We start from the raw sequence: 16,861 nt of genomic DNA on the forward strand, positions 1-16,861 counted from the left end.
CATCCATGCCGCTTGGATTTGCCCCACCCACATCGCAGATTGGCGGCGGACAGGGAGCATGGGAAAGCAGCTTCAAGGAGCTCCCAACAGGAGACAGAGCACCTAGTTACAAGCCATATACACTTTCCTAATCCGCACCGTTCTTCCCCACCCCCTTCGGCCTCCTCTGCTTCCCACCAGCCACAATCTCCTGGCCAGGAGGCAACTGCTTCCACTCCAGGCTGCTTGGATTCACCCCACCAGCTGAGTCCTTGAGCTGGTGTTCCCTCTGTCCATTTCTTTTGGTTTCTTCCACGCCTCCAACCACCACCCCCTCCTTTCTCTGGAACACCTGGCTTCCTGTGCCATCTTTGATTCTTCTTGAAAGGCTGTGAAGCCCCACTCAACTGGGAAACCACTCTCCTGGCCCGCGACACCACACTGGTGGGATCCCTGGGGTTTTCTTCTTTTTGTTTTGTTTCTTTTGTTTCTTTTTGCTTTGTGCTGTTTTGTTTTGTTTGTCTGTTTTCTCTTTTTGCACTTGGGAGCCCCTTCTAGCCAGGCTGCACCACATGGCTTAGGAGCCACTCCAATCTGCACAGCCACAGAGGTGGGATCCCTGGGGGTATTTCTTTTCTTTTTTTTTTTTTTCCTTTCTTTCTTTTTTTCTTTTTCCTTCTCTCCTTTTCCCTTTCTTTCTTCATTTCTCAGTTCTTGTCAGTCTATACTTATCTTCTTTTCCTGTCTCCTGAATACCTAGTGCTGTGTGACATTTATACCCCCTTTAGCCAGGCTATACTGTGCAGCCTGGGAGACGTCCCTGGTCTTTGTGGCCACACTGGTGGGACCCCTGGGGGCTTTTCCTTCCTTTTTTTGTTTTTCTTTTCCAAGTTTTTATCTCATTATTTTTCTCCTTTTTCTTTTTTCATTTTTGCTTTTCTCCTTTTCTCAGTTTCTCATCTCTCCACTCCAATGGCAAGCTCCCTTTGCACTCTTTTGTTTGTTTGTTTGTTTTTGGCTCCTGTTTCTCTCTCCTCTTTCCCATACCCATATTAGCTCCATACATTACAACCTCCCCCCTCTTTCCTGCCTACCTAGAACCATGCGCTGAACATCACACCCCTCAGCAGCACAGACACGGCCTACCGGAACCTGCCCGGCACTGATTCCTGGCCCACCCTGGAAGCCCTAGTACGTGCCACTAAAAACCCATCCCAGCCACCCCGCCCCCATCAGCTGGATCTGCCCTGCTGCACCATACCTGAGTAACTGGCCCTGCCCATTGGACAAGGAGGTGAAAACTATCACAACTACAGACAAGCAAATGACAAAGAACACACACAGCCTGCCTGCTCAGACATAACCAAATAAAACAAAAAACAAGGACGAAACAAACAAATTTACAATCAAGAAATGAAAAAAATAATTACTGAATGTCCCAAAGACAGCAGACAATAGCAAAACGTATTTAAAAAACAGGACAGGATGGGTCTAGTAGGCATCCAAAATAAAACACCAGATGACTTTCCAGTAGAAGAAAAGGCACTACAACTACCTGACAGGGAGTTCAAATCTCTAATACTCAGAGCTATTCAAGAGTTGAAGCAAAAAGCAGACAAAAATGAGGAAAAAATAGATAAATTTATGGAAAATGCAGATAAATTCATGGAAAATACAGACCAAAAAATGGAAAAATTCAGGAAAAAAATACAGGAACAAAATGCCAAAATAAATGCTCAACTAGAAATCATACAAAAACAACAATTAGAAATCTAAAAGATAAACAAGGTTTCAGAAATGGACAGTGTCATAAAAGGGCTGAGAAGCAGGTGTGATATGATGGAAGACAGGATCAGAGAAATTGAAGACAAACACTTGGCTACAACTCTGAGGAAATATGAGAAAAAAGAACAAAGAAAAATGAGGAAACCCTGGGAATTATACGGGATACAATCAAAAGCAAAAATCTATGTGTCGTCAGAGTTCCAGAATAAGGAGAGCAAAAAGAAAATACAGAGAGGATCTTTGAAAAATTGCTGATAGACAACTTCCCTAATATCATGACTGATGAAAAGCTGACCATCCAAGAAGCTCAATGAACACCATATAGGATAGACCCCAAAAGAAAAACACCAAGGCATATCATAATCACACTCAATAAAACCAAAGACAAAGAAAAAATCCTGAGAGCAGCTCAAGAAAAACAAAAAGTCAAATACAGAGGAGAAACAATAAGACTAAACTCTGATTATTCGGCAGAAACCATGCAGGCAAGAAGGCAATGGGATGACATATATAAAACCTTGAAAGAAAAAAATTACCAACCATGAATAATATAATGTATCCTGCAAAACTTTCTTTCAAATATGAAGGTGAAATTAGGACATTTCCAGATAAACAGAAATTAAGGGAATATGTAAAAACCAAACCAAACTTACAAGAATTATTAAAGGGAATCCTTTGGTCTGAGAACAAACATCAGACCACACCCTGAATCTAGGATGTAAGACTGTATCAGCCAGATACCAACATAGGAAATGAACTCTCAAGGACTATCCAAAACCAAAAGAATTGCGACAGGGAACCAGAGAGGTTAACCCGTAAATGACAACATCAGAACAATAAAAGAGGGAATAAATGGTGTAGGTATAGAACTTTCTAATGGAGAGGACAGCAAGGCGATACCAAGTAATAATAGACTGGTTTAAACCTAGCAAGATATGGATAAATTTCAAGGTAACCACAAAAAAGTTAACAAACCTACTCATCAAAATAAAGAAGAAAAACATAAAGTCTCAATGAAAAAATCTATAAAAACATTGGAGAGGCTGTGGAGAGACTGGAACACTTATACATTGCTAGTGGGAATGTCAAATGGTACAACCACTTTGGAAATCGATTTGGTGCTTCCTTAAAAAGCTAGAAATAGAACTACCACACGATCCAGCAATCCCACTCCTTGGAATATATCCTAGAGAAATAAGGGCCTTTACACAAACAGATATATGCACACCCATGTTTACTGCAGCACCGTTTACAACAGCAAAAAGATGGAAGCAACCACGGTGCCCATCAATGGATGAATGGATAAATAAATTATGGTATATTCACACAATGAAATACTACACAACAATAAAGAACAGTGAGGAATCTGTGAAACATTTCATAACATGGAGGAACCTGGAAGGCATTACGCTGAGTGAAATTAGTCAGTTGCAAAGGGACGTAATATTGTATAAGACCAGTATTATAAGAACTTGAGAAATAGTTTAAACTGAGAAGAAAACATTCTTTTGTGGTTACGAGAGGGGGGAGGGAGGGAGGGTGGAAGAGGGGCATTCACTAATTAGATAGTAGATAAGAACTACTTCAGATGAAGGGAAAGACAGCACACAATACAGGGGGGTCAGCACAATTGGACTAAACCAAAAGCAGTTTCCTGAATAAACTGAATGCTTCAAAGGCCAGAGTAGCAGGGGCAGGGGTCTGGGGACCATGGTTTCAGGGGACATCTAAGTCAATTGGCATAATAAAATCTATTAAGAAAACATTCTGCATCCCACTTTGAAGAGTGGTGTCTGGGGTCTTAAACACTAGCAAGCAGCCATCTAAGATGCATCAATTGGTCTCAACCCACTTGGATCAAAGAAGAATGAATGACACCAAGGACACAAGGCGATTACGAGCCCAAGAAACAGAAAGAGCTACATGAACCAGAGACTACATCATCCTGACACCAGAAGAACTAGATGGTGCCTGTTTACAACCAGTGACTGCCCTGACAGGGAACACAACAGAGAACCCCTGAGGGAGCAGGAGACCAGTGGGATGCAGACCCCAAATTTTCATAAGACCAGACTTAATGGTCTGACTGAGACTAGAAGGACCCTGGTGGTCATGGCCCCCAGACCTTCTGTTGGCCCAGGACAGGAACCATTCTTGAAGCCAACTCTTCGGACATGGATTGGTCTGGACAATGGGTTGGAGAGGGATGCTGGTGAGGAGTGAGCTTCTTGGATCAGGTGGGCACTTGAGACTGTGTTGGCATCTCCTGCCTGGAGGGGAGGTGGGAGGGTGGAGGGGGTTAGAAGCTGGCAAAATGGACACAAAAAGAGAGAGCGGAGGGAAAGTGGGCTGTCTAATTAGGGGGAGAGTAATTGGGAGTCTGTAGCAAGGTGTATATGGGTTTTTGTGTGAGAGACTGACTTGATTTGTAAACTTTCACTTAAAGCACAATAAAAATTATTAAAAAAAAAAAAATCCACAAAACCAGAAGAAATGAAAAAGAAATCCACAAACAAAAGGAAGTCAGCACAGGAGAGTAAGAGGAACAAAGAAAATGTCTGCACCACAAAAAAAAAAGCACTGCAAAATGACAGCAATAAACTCACACCTATCAACAATTACAGTGAATGTAAATGGCCTAAATGCACCCATAAAGAGGCAGAGAGTGACAGAATGGACAAAAACACAGGATCCATCAATATCCTGTCTACAAGAGACACACCTTGATACATAGATATAAATTTATTAAAAATCGAAGGATAGAAAAAAATACATGAAGCAAATAACTACCAAAAAAGAGCAGGAATGGCAATACTAATCTCAGATAATAGACTTTAAAACAGAACCTTAAACCCACCCTAGAGTTATGGAAAGAGAATGCATTTCAACAAGGTCCTCAAGTGATTAGTGCACACATTTGCAAAAAAAAAAAAAAAAAAAAAATGGGGAAAAGGCTTACCTAATAGTATATATATCCTGAATATTCTTCTCCCCACTTTGTCCTTCCTTAAGAGCTTGCATTTGTAATAATTTCACAAGGGCTTTAATCAAGCCCTGGGTATTCCTGTAAAGAAATATAACAAGGTTTTAAATATTATAGATGTGAAGTGAATATTCTAATCAGTTGCTTAATCCTATCATTTTTAAATAATTGACATTTGTCATCCACATTGAGCAGTAGCCACCCACATCCACCCAGCTCACTCTATAACACAGTCAGAGAGAGATCTACAAGCAAACTTTCTCCATCCTACAAATTTAAAGGAGGAGAAATGGAATCAAGGAATTAAACCATCAACGTATCAATCACCTCCCTACATATTCTTGGGGGACAATCATCAGAAAAAAACAAACACCAGTCCACATAATTGCAGGCTGTGACCACATTACCAACACTGAATTATCAAGTCCTTCATTTATATTATATTAACAGTCCATGAAAATACCCAGACATACGAAATGGATCAGACACTCAGAAAAGTGGATCATGGGACCAAACGGAGCAAATAACCTCCAATTAAAAGAGAGTTAATGGGAGTGGGGAGTAGAATTTTAAATGTTCTCCTTACTCTTGCTAAGAGAAGAATAGCCTGCCCTTTTTAAGTAAGGATTTCTTTGGGAACTAGAAATCTTAGAAATAATAAAAAAAGGTTATTTGTATAATGAAAAAATGTAATTATTTTTAAATCACAGTTAATATTTATTAAGCATCTATTATGAGCTAAGCACTCTCCTAAGTGCTTTACATACAGTATGTCATTTACTATTCAAGATATAATAGGTTACAAATCACTGTTAACTTTATTCTTGGGCCAAGACTAGGCTTGGACTTAATCAGAAATCACTTGGGGCCTTTGTGTGAGATGTCATTAGTGTAGTTTTTATGACATTTAAGGTTTTCCAACTGACCGAAGGTTTGGTCACACAGTATACCTGTGCTATCCAATCTAGGAGCCAATAGCCACATGTGGCTACTGAGTACTTGTAAGGTGGCTAGTCCAAATTGAGATGTACTGAAGCATAAAATACACACACTGGATGTAAAAGAGTTAGGACACAAAAAAGAATGTAACCTAGCATGTATAATTTTTTATATTGATTACACACTGAAACAATTTTTGATACAGTGAGTTAAATAAAATATATTATTAAAATTAGCTTCAACTGTTTCTTTTTATCTTTTTTAATGTGGCTACTAGAAATTTTGAATTACACGTGTGGTTCACTTTTGTGGCTGGATTATAGTTCTATCGCACAGCACTGCTACAGACGCGCATGTGGTTTGATTCCTGAGTGGATTCTTTGGTGAGCATTGAGGTTTCTCTTGCAGATAAAGCATTTGCCACAGCATTTACAACAGTATGTTTTCTCTTTCTTACAGATCCTCTCATGATCATGCAGTTTAGACTAATAGATGAATCTTGTGACAGATGTTTGCATATGTCTGGTTTCTCTCCTGTGTGGATCCTCCGCTGAACACAGAGGTCTCAGCATTGCATGCAGCCTTTCCCACAAGGTTCTCTCCCCGTGTGTGTTTTCTGATGATGTCACGCTGAGATTTAGCTTTTCTCACATTCTCTACATTGGCAGTGTGTCAATTCCACGGTACCTTGACCAACAAAACGGCCGGATAATCCCATGAAGACTCAATAAAATTTTTTTTTTTAAACTGGAATGAACAGTAACTCTCTTAAGAAAGTGTGTTTGTATAGCACCTCCTTGAGGCCCTCCGTGGGTTATAAAGTTTTTGTCTTGTTCATTTCCTTTGGGACTGCTCAGATTCTTCTGGGGATGTTTTCCATTGATTCCTTCATGTTTTAGAACTCTCTTCCTCCAGAACTTAGGAAGCTGTCTCAACAACCTTCCAAAAAAGGAACTTTTAAAATACATTCCTTCTTTACAATTCTTCACACCATTCATTTTTGCAGAATCAGAACCTTTCTGCAGACTTTAAGGAATGGTATCTTCCAGAATACTCTCCAGCACTTCACAATACACACTTTACAAAGACACCTGGAAATCTTTCAGCATGGGCCTCATAACTGCTCCATCACCAATTTATCAAGAATCTGCTCCTCCGTGTGACCATTTGGTCTTACCCACAGGTGGCAGAGTTTACAGACTTTACTCAGAACCTCAGTGGGATCTGACTCCTCCAAATATGTCACCTCTCTAACACTAACTCACTAGGTCTCAAGGTCACAATTTCGCTTTTGAAAGACAGTCCCTCAAGATGAGGCAAGACCCTGAAGCTCTGACCCTGCCCCCAGATCTGTATCTACACTTAACACCCAAATCTTCATCATGACTTTGAGTGAAGGAGCAGTGCTGAGAATCCAGTATCTGACTGAGACTGATCTAAGGGGGTCTACTTTGCTTTGCCTCCATGACAGGGTCACTACACTACAAGGCCACTTCTTCTATTCTAGATTTCAACGCTCACGCATCTGGGAATCAGCCCACGTTTCATTTAGGCTGAAATGTCTCCATTGATATAAGGCTGGAGAAAGTCCAGGCCTCACATAGTTACCTCAAAAGGTCACTCCCTGGGCTTAATGATTAGTTTAAATGGTACACATTTAAAATGAATTTCTGACTAAATTTCTTCCAAGAAAAATGGATTCATTAAAGAATCTTTTTCCTGCATGAAATATTATTGGTTTTCCTTATCTAATGATTTAGTTGTCACAGGATTGGAGTTTTAGAGAGGGAAGATACTAGTTTTAATCAATTTGGGTCACCCAACCTTTATTAGAGTAGTAGAACCCCAGAGAAAAGGATATATATCACATTTGCATTCAGTTCCAGAAGGTTCACAGAACTGCTGAGGGTGACAAATGAACTACCGTTTTTTACCTTTAAATTGAGTCTTGCCTAGTCTTACAGGTTTTATTTGTGAATCCAGGTTTTATAGTATGGATAACCGAGTCTGTGTTTTAAGTTAGAGTGCAATACAAACAGAGAATAATTTTTAAAGATTATGGAGCCAACCAAATCACATTTAAACCAAAACAAACTCATTGCTAGCAAGTAAATTCCAACTCATAGCGACCCCATAGGACAGAGTAGAACTGCCCCATAGGGTTTCCAAGAAGCAGCTGGTGGATTTGAACTGCCGACCTCTTGGTTATCAGGTAAACATTTAACCACTGCGCAACCAGGGCTCCAAATCACATACAGACCTATTTGAGTTGTTGCACACTTACCTGCAATCCAATTGAACAATTTTTTTAATATTTCAAATGGGTTGAAGGGATTGATTCGAAATTAATTTTTTATTTTAATCCCTGCTTTCACTCTAATTATCTAGGGAATCTTGAAAAAGACACTTAACACCTAGGAGTTACAATATCCTCATCTGTAGAATCAGATAATAAGCTCACCTCTTGCGTTGTTTTGAAAATCAAATAAGAGTGTGTCTGTAAAACCAAGCACACTGTCATGGAGTTGATTCCAACTCATAGTAACCCTGTAGGACAGAGTAGAACTGCCCCATAGCATTTCCAAGGCTGTAATCTTTCTTCCACAGAGCAGCTGAGGGTTCGAACCACCAATGATCTTTTGGTTAGCAGCTGAGCGCTTAACTACTGGGCCACCAGGGCTCCTGTGTCATTAAGTACCTAGACATTTTTTCAAATAGTTGTAATAATATGTCTAATACTTATAACTGCACCATAAAGAAAGTAATGTTTTTCACTTTGGATTTTTGCTTGGACAAGGTGTCAAAGTTAATGAATGGTGAAACATGGACTCCACCTGAGACTAACCGCAAAACCACCCACCCAGATTCCTAAAAATCCCTATTATTTCCCATACTCCCTCACAAAACTCTTTGCTTTCTAGCCTTTGTTAGTTTGCATACAAGATCTGATCTTGGAAAATTAAAAATTTTTATTGAATCTAAATGATTGTAGAAGCAGATTATAATTGTTTGAATAGTGTTAAAAATCAAAATACTGATTAGAACAAAACAGAATAAACAAAGAAAGAAAAAGCAAAGAAATGATAGAAGAAAATTTCACTGACTTGGGTCTTTGAATTGAAAAAGCTACCAATTGCTAGGCAAGATTCATGAAAAAAAAAAATTGGTGATATTTCACAAATCCAAAGATAAAACGAAAATCCTATGAACTCTCAGAAACAGTAAAACAAAATCTAATAAATGAAGACTACTAGAATGGCACATTTCTAATTTAGCATAATATTCTCTTCTGCAGCGTTGGTACTAGAAGACAATTAAGCAATGTATACAGAATTAGGAGGGAAAGGTTTATAGCTCAGCAATTCAAAACCCCCCAAAAATGAAAGTAATATATGAAGAAAAAAATATTTCCAGTCATAATACTCTGAAAATTTTTCTTAAAGAAGGTCTTTATTTGAAAGATAAAGTGTAATGATCACACAACTTTACAAATATACTAATTCATATACAATTTCAATTTGTATACAAATACACTGAATTGTGCAGTTTTTAAAGGGGTGATATTATAGTATGTGAATTATATCTCAAAAAAGCTGTTATTAACAACAAAAAGTTCAATCATAAGAAAGAATTCAAGAACCAGGAAGATGTAGACCACAAAGAACTTCAGTCAGGATGGACACCAGAAGAACTTACAATCAAATCTTTAACATTTTTCAAATGTGGCTGTAAAACTTTAAGCAATTGTTAAGAGAAAATTTGGAAAAAAATCTAAAAAAGAACACATCAACAAATCTATAACTAAAATCCCAGATACTTTCAGCAAAGCTGGTGTGGAGGCTTAACAGTGGAGAGAAACAATAAAGTTAAAAGACAAGTGAGTCTGAGATAAAATACTTACAATATGTATGACAGAAAAAGGGTTAATACTCACAAAACAACAAAAGTTACAAAATAAGCAAATCATATAATAGAATAATGGGAAAATAATACAGACATGCAAATCACAGAATGAAATTCATAATATTCACTGTTGATGAGTAAATGGGGAAAGAAGCACACTCATATTGAGCATAAGTTGATTCAGCCTTTACGAAATGCAAATTAGCAGCAGCTATAAAAACATTAAATGCACATACTTTTTACCCATAAATTCCTTTTATAAGAATCCATCCTATAAAAACACTCCTACATGCATCCAAAAGAGGATATTCCACTGCGTTTAACTTAAAAAACGGAAGAAGGAAAAAAAAACTGATGTATCTGACAATAGGGAAATGATTAAGATATGATACACTCACATTAGGATACTTTGCAGCTGTTAACAAGGATGCAAAAAACATATAGTATGTATCGAGATATGTCTGCCACATACTGAGTAGGAAAAAGCGAGTTTTAGAACAATATACATATGAATGTACAGCTTAATTTATACAAACTTGGAGCGTACAGGCTTGTAAATACTTTTTTAATAGATCTAGAAATGGGACTCAGTTTCACTGGAGTTAGCTGGTCTCTGATTCCAGGTACCCACACCTGGTTTCAGATCACCTTGGCTTTCTCTTTACCTGAGAAGGAACCCAGAACAAGACCTGAAGGAACCCTCTGCAACACCCTACAAGCCCTGAGACTTCCCAGCCCCGCCATTTCAAGTTTTCATCAGTGCCAAATCAGAAAGTGAATTTAAAAAGAGAATAGAAGAGATAGTGATAAACAGAGCTTTACCACTTACTACTTTCACTACCTGTAAGTATAATCGTTCAAGTCTTCCAGAAAGTATGCATAACTTCCATTTTTTTATTAGTTAAAAAAAAGGGGAGGGAACACTTTACACTCTCAAGATGAGGAAGAACTCTCAGATTACAAATAGATGAAATCTGATCTCCTAGTTAGGAGGGATAATTAGAAATTTAAATAAACAATGAAGTAACCACAGTGTCTCCCTTGGAAGATGCTATTTTCTTCCACCTCCTTCTATCTTAACTCATTCGTTAAGTACAAAAATCCACTAAATAGTTATAAATAGGATACTTCAACTTTTACTGAAATTCCTCTCTCATAACTGCTAAGGAGTGGTTCTAAAAAACATCATAAAAAATAGAAGGTAACAAGGTTTCAAAAAATGATAAAAAGAAAAAAAGAGGGAAGAGGACTGAAATACATCAAATATGTTTAAATCCACGAACTCATTATGATTCTTTATTTTAAAAAAATCTAACTGGTCACCACAATCTAGCTGGACTAGAAAAAAATCATTATTCTGAAATTTAGTAAATAAAGATACGTACACACACACACATCTGGAGCCCTGCTGGCATAGTGGTTAAGAGCTTGGCTGCTAACCAAAAGATCAGCCATTCAAATCCACCAGGTGCTTCTTGGAAACCCTATGGGGCAGTACTACTCTGTACTACAGGGTCTCTTATGGGTTGGAATAGGCTCGACAGCACCTAACAAAAACAACACATATATATAAAATCTTCTGCCTTTCCTATACAAACTACACTCCTGGGTAACCAAATAGTAGATGTGGGGAACGTTCTCTTAATGGCAAAATTTCGGATAATGAGTAAAGAAAACAGTGATAGAATTATAATGTCCCAAAAACCTCTAATGAAGTAGTGGATCTAGTCATTGACCATCAATAGCTGCTAACATTACCTAAAAAGAAATCAGATATTATGTGCCTCCTGACAGAAGAACACAGTATCACCTGTGAAGAAATCTTCCCTCACCATAAGGAAAAAACAGTTGAATCTAAATCTAATCAAAGTTTTAAAGCAAATTTTTAATTTACAAGAAATATAGTTAAATTTAGGTTATGTTAAATTATATGATGGGGATGCAATCAGCAAAACCCACACTATGGGAACCACTACAAACAACCAGGTTTCTTCAACTGATAAACTGTAAGGAAAAGAGAGACAGAAAGGCAGACAGATAGATACAGATGCAAGAAAGCGAAATCCTATAGATTAAAATGGAGTTAAAAGACATAAGCAATTTTGAAGTGTAGCTTAATTAGATGGTCATTCAAACAAATGAAAAAAAAAATTATGAGACAATTAGAAATCTGAACACTGAATGTACATTTAAGGTTGATCAATCTATCTATATGTGTGTAATAATGATATTATAGTTGCGTTATTAAAAAAAAAAACAGATGTATACTTAAATGTCTACAGGAAAACTGCTATCATATCCAGAATTTGCATCAAGAGAATATGGGCAGAACGGAAGTGGATGGAGCTATAAAGGGAGCAGGACTTCTTTTAAAGAACTATGTACACAGGATCAAATTGAAACAGCAACTTGAGAGGTTGGACAGGAAGCTTAGAGGCAAGTGAGCTTATCTTAATGGTAAAAAAAGAGTTCCCAAAAGGAGGGAGAGAATAATTGCACAGCTTGAAGAATGTAATAATGTACATGTAGCAATAGTTGAATTGGTGTATGTTTTGCTGTGTATATTTTCAACAACAAAATAAATAAATACAAAGGAAGCAGGACTGGTCATGGGTTAATGGTTGTTGGGGCTGAGTGACAGGAATCTGAGGGTTCATAACACCATTCTACCTACATTTTAAAATCTCCATAAAAAGTTTTAAAAATCAGAGTAAGAATTCTTTTTAACATCTATTTTTTCCAACATTTTTTGGTTATTTTTTTGTGCTCGCACTCCAGCATGATCTTTGAAGTAATTTTACGTTCACACCAAATAAAGCATTAATATTGAAATAAAATTATATATTAATTTGGAGAGAAATAATAGCTGAAATACATTGTAAGATTTAATTTTGCCCTGGATTTTGTTATTGTTTGCATTTCTATACATATATTCATAAGTAAAATTATTCTATATTTTTTATTGCTCCTCTTTAATATTTATGATATTTCAGTATAAAAGTTGAATAAATTTCAAAAACAAATGAAAAAACATAGAAGGAAAAAGTAAGTTAAAGAAGCAGATGTTAAAATAACCTTCTCAATATTACTTTCCCTTAAATTAGATCTCGATCATAGAAAAGTTCAGTGATGAAGTACTGCTTGTCCATTTTTGAGAGCACTATATTAAAATTTATGTATTTCTATCGTGCCTCAGAGCTTACAAGGCTCTTTACTGATATCTCAGGAAATAAACTCTAAATGGGGTAACATCCCTGGCAAATAACTTAACATTGTCACTTAGAATTTGCATCACCACCTGTCCAAAAAGGGAGTCTGTAAATATGTATGAAAATTCCACACACATAGATAGAATAGAAAATAGCAATGTCACAAAGAAGTTAAACTAAACAAGCTAGCTCAAAAGCTGGCAATGATCCTGTTCAACTAAAGGGTCTACACACAACACAAAAACACCTCTATGCACTGCTCGCATCTATTATACGCAAACCAAAAACACCAGTTGCCATCAAGTCAATTCCAACTCATGGCGACCTCACATGCTGCACAGTAGAACTGCGCTCCATGGGGTTTTCAAGGCTGTGATCATCCAGAAGCAGGCTGCCAGACCTTTTTTTCAAGGTGCCTCTGGGTGAGGTTAAACCAGTGACTCTTTCAGTTAGCAGTCGAGCACTTAACCATTTGCACCACCTCTGGACTCCTGTCAAAGTCAAAGATAATAAATTCAGTCTAGTTCTCGGCAAAAAAATAAAAGAGATGAAACGTGTCTTCGAGGTTCTCTGCATTCATACGCGTCACAAAGAAGCTAGTGTAAGTCAAAAAGGCATAATAATGAGAAAGTGAACAAAACATAGATTGACAGAACTAAAAAGATCTGAGAAAACTATTCTAATTCTCCTGTTTGACATATGAATAATTACATAAGTATCTCTTCACCATCTAATCCAAGTCTCACACTTAGTATCTCTGAGCCTCAGTTTCTCATCAGCAAAATAGGGAGAATTCTACTTTTCTAGTACGATTGTTCAAAGGATTAAGTAAGGAATTTTAGGAAAAGCTCTAAGCACAAGGCAAGGCACACAGTTTACACTCAAGAAACGTTGGTTTCTATCCTTAACTTCCTTCCCCCTAGCAAACAAGGCACTGGTTGTTTCTATTGATACTGCTGTTTGGAGAGATAATTAATAGTTTAGAAAACAATATGCCAGAGGAGAAAGATGATGATGATGATGATGGAAAACATGATGGCACCTCACCATCACAGGTCCAGAGGATGCACTCTGCTCCTGGAGCTGCTTTCTTGGTGGTATGAGGTCCCTCTATCTCTCTGCTCCCTTCTCTCTTTTATATCTCAAAAGAAATTGACTTAAAACACAACCTAACCTTGTAGATTGAGTCTTGCCTCATCAAAATAACTGCCTCATTAATGTCATAAAGGTAGGATTTACAACACATAGAATAATCACATCAAATGACAGAATGGTGGATAACCACACAATACTAGGAATCATGGCCTAGCCAAGATGACATACAATTTTGGGGGACATAATCAATCCATAGCAAACACTAAACACTGTTCATGTTTGTTTTATATTTGTTTTACGTGTGCTCAGTTTCCTTTTGAAAAGACTACAAATGATACCTGGTTATTTGCTTTCAAAATATTCCAAATATGAGGTACAAGAAAGTTGCTGTTGTCATGTGCCGTCAAGCTCATTTCAACTCATAGCAACCCTACAGGACAGAGTAGAACTGTAATACAGTTTTCTAGGCTGTAATCTTTACAGGAGCAGATCATCAGGTCTTTTCTCCTGTGGAGCCGCTGGTGGCTTTGAATCGCTGACCCCATACTAATTTTCTGGCCAGGGATGAGAATCACAAGCATTAGGGTTGGAGAGAATGACAAAAGCATCCAAAAAATAGGACATCCCTGGGTATAGTGGGAACAAATGGTACAAATACGGCCAAGTCCCTTAGCTAGAAAGGACTTCAGATCCCTGAAAAGAATATTTCATAAGCCTTAAGCACAATAAGTCACAAGCAAATAAGAGACCATTAAACACTAGATTCGAGTCCCTGGGTGGCACAGTTAATACACTCGAATGCTAACCAAAAGGTTGGAGGTTCTAGTCCACCCAGAGTGCCTCAGAAGACAGGCCTGGAGATCTACTTCCAAAAAATCACAGCCATTAAAAACCCTACGGAGCACGGTTCTACTCTAGGTCACCATAAGCTGGAATGGACTTGACAGCAAAAGGTTGTTTTGTTGCATTAGATTAGTGATCAAATCATTTTCTAAACTCATTATAAAACTATATGAGAAAAGAAACAGAGACAAAGACATTGCCATGGATTGAACTATGTCCCCCCAAAATATGTATCGACTTGGTTAGGCCATGAGTCCCAGTATTGTGTGGTTGTCCTCCATTTTGTGATTGAAATTTTATGTTAAAGAGGATTAGGGTGGGATTGTAACACCCTTACCCAGGTCACATCCATGATCCAATGTAAAGGGAGTTTCTCTGGGATGTGGCCTGCACCACCTGTTATGTCTCAAGAGATATAAAGGAAAGGGAAGCCAGCAGAGTGGGGGACCTCATACCACTAAGAAAGCCACGCCAGGAACAGAGCACCTCCTTTGGACCTGGGGTTCCTACGTGGAGAAGCTCCTAGTCCAGGGGAAATTGATAAGAAGGACCTTCCTCCAGAGTTGACAGAGAGAGAAAGCCTTTCCGTGGAGCTGACGCCCTGAATTTGGACTTCTAGCCTACTACGCTGTAAGAAAAAAAAAATTTCTTCTCGTTAAAGCCATTCATTTGTGATACTTCTGTTACAGCAGCATTAGATGACTAAGACAGTATTTGGTACCGAGAAAGTGGGGTGCTGCTCTTACAGATACCTAAAATGTGGAAGTGGTTATGAAACTGTGAATGGATAGAAGACTCAGAAGGGAGGAGAACTGTTAACACTGGAGAAGGCACAGATGGTGAGAAACAGCAGCAGAGGACTGGCAGCAGCCGTGAACCGGGAGCAGCAGAACCAGGAGACAGTGTCAGACAGCGCTGGAGCCAACCCACAGTGCGAGAGAGCTGAGTGCCTGTGCGTAGGAGGTTTCCTGGCAGAGTGGAATGCCTCCAGGCACTTATCGGTGGAGCTACTGAGCTTAGGAACACTTGCCCCAGCAGGGCAGATGCCAGTGTGAGGCCCAAGGGCTGAGAGGCCAGAAAATCAGGAAGTGGAAGCTGAAGAGGCGAGGAACACAAGAAGTCAGGCTACCTCAGTCTCAAAAAGTATGGCCAGGACCTCTAGGGTTTCAAAGGGTAGAGCCATGGCCTCTGGTGTTCCTAGATGAACTAGGAGAATGGTAAGCCTAAAGCCGAGGGACCAGAGTTGTTGTCCCTGTGTGCCTGGAAGGCGGAGCTGAGGCCCAGGGCTGAGCGGCCTCCACTCAGAATCAGGAGAGTGTGGCCAATACCTAGAGTCTGGAGAGCAGGGCCATTGTGTAAACTGTCTAAGAGAACAGGGGGTTATTTTCAAAGCCTTGAGGGCTAATATAATGTATTCTGCTGACTTGCTTGCTGCCTGTTATCCATTCTTTCTCTACAGTTGCTCCCATTTGTAATAGAAGTGTTTCCTTGTGCTTGTTCTGCCATTGTACCTTTGGAAGCAGAAAACTTGTATACTAGATTTCACAGATGAAGAGGAATTTCTGGATTTTGGACTTGGAGTTAAGACTTTTGCTATGATATGATGGAGTAAATATGATTTGCATGTTGCAAGGAAGTGATTTTTTGAGGGCCAAAGGGTAAAATGTCATAGATTGAATTGTGTCCCCCAAAAATACGTGTCAAGTTGGTTAGGCCATGATTCCCAGTATTGTGTGGTTAACCTCCATCTTGTGACTGTACTTTTATGTTAAAGAGGATTAGGGTGGGATTGTAACACCCTTACTAAGGTCACATCCCTGATCCAATATAAAGGGGGTTTTCCTGGGGTATGGCCTATACCACCTCTTAAGTCTCAAGAGATAAAAAGGAAAGTCTGGGCTCTTAAATGCTAGCAAGCAGCCATCTAAGATGCATCAATTGGTCTTAACCCACCTGGAGCAAAGGAGAATGAAGAACACCAAAGATACAAGGTAAATACGAGCCTAAGAAACAGAAAGGGCCACATAAACCAGAGACTCCATCAGCCTGAGACCAGAAGAACTAGATGGTGCCCAGCTACCACTGATCACTGCCCTGACAGGAAACACAACAGAGAATCCCTGAT

The 16,861-nt window shown here is 38.7% G+C and overlaps 1 protein-coding gene across 12 annotated transcripts in view; it reads right to left on the bottom strand.

Annotated features, from left to right (window-relative positions):
• The window catches only part of FOCAD (focadhesin), a 324,750-nt gene that overhangs the window by 270,553 nt on the left and 37,336 nt on the right, over positions 1 to 16,861 (bottom strand). For 11 of the 12 annotated variants that reach the window (XR_010322852.1, XM_064290441.1, XM_064290437.1 and 8 more), the window contains exon 5: positions 4,724 to 4,828. Coding sequence is in view for 10 of the 12 variants with exons in the window: in XM_064290441.1 (XP_064146511.1) it covers positions 4,724 to 4,828 (105 nt within the window). In the remaining 2 variants the exon portion in view is untranslated. Of the gene's footprint in view, positions 1 to 4,723; positions 4,829 to 16,861 lie in introns of those variants that run through there. The other variant, XM_064290444.1, reaches the window with a different exon arrangement.

The sequence above is a fragment of the Loxodonta africana genome, chromosome 9, assembly GCF_030014295.1.
Source record: "Loxodonta africana isolate mLoxAfr1 chromosome 9, mLoxAfr1.hap2, whole genome shotgun sequence".
In the NCBI taxonomy this organism is placed as follows: domain Eukaryota; kingdom Metazoa; phylum Chordata; class Mammalia; order Proboscidea; family Elephantidae; genus Loxodonta; species Loxodonta africana.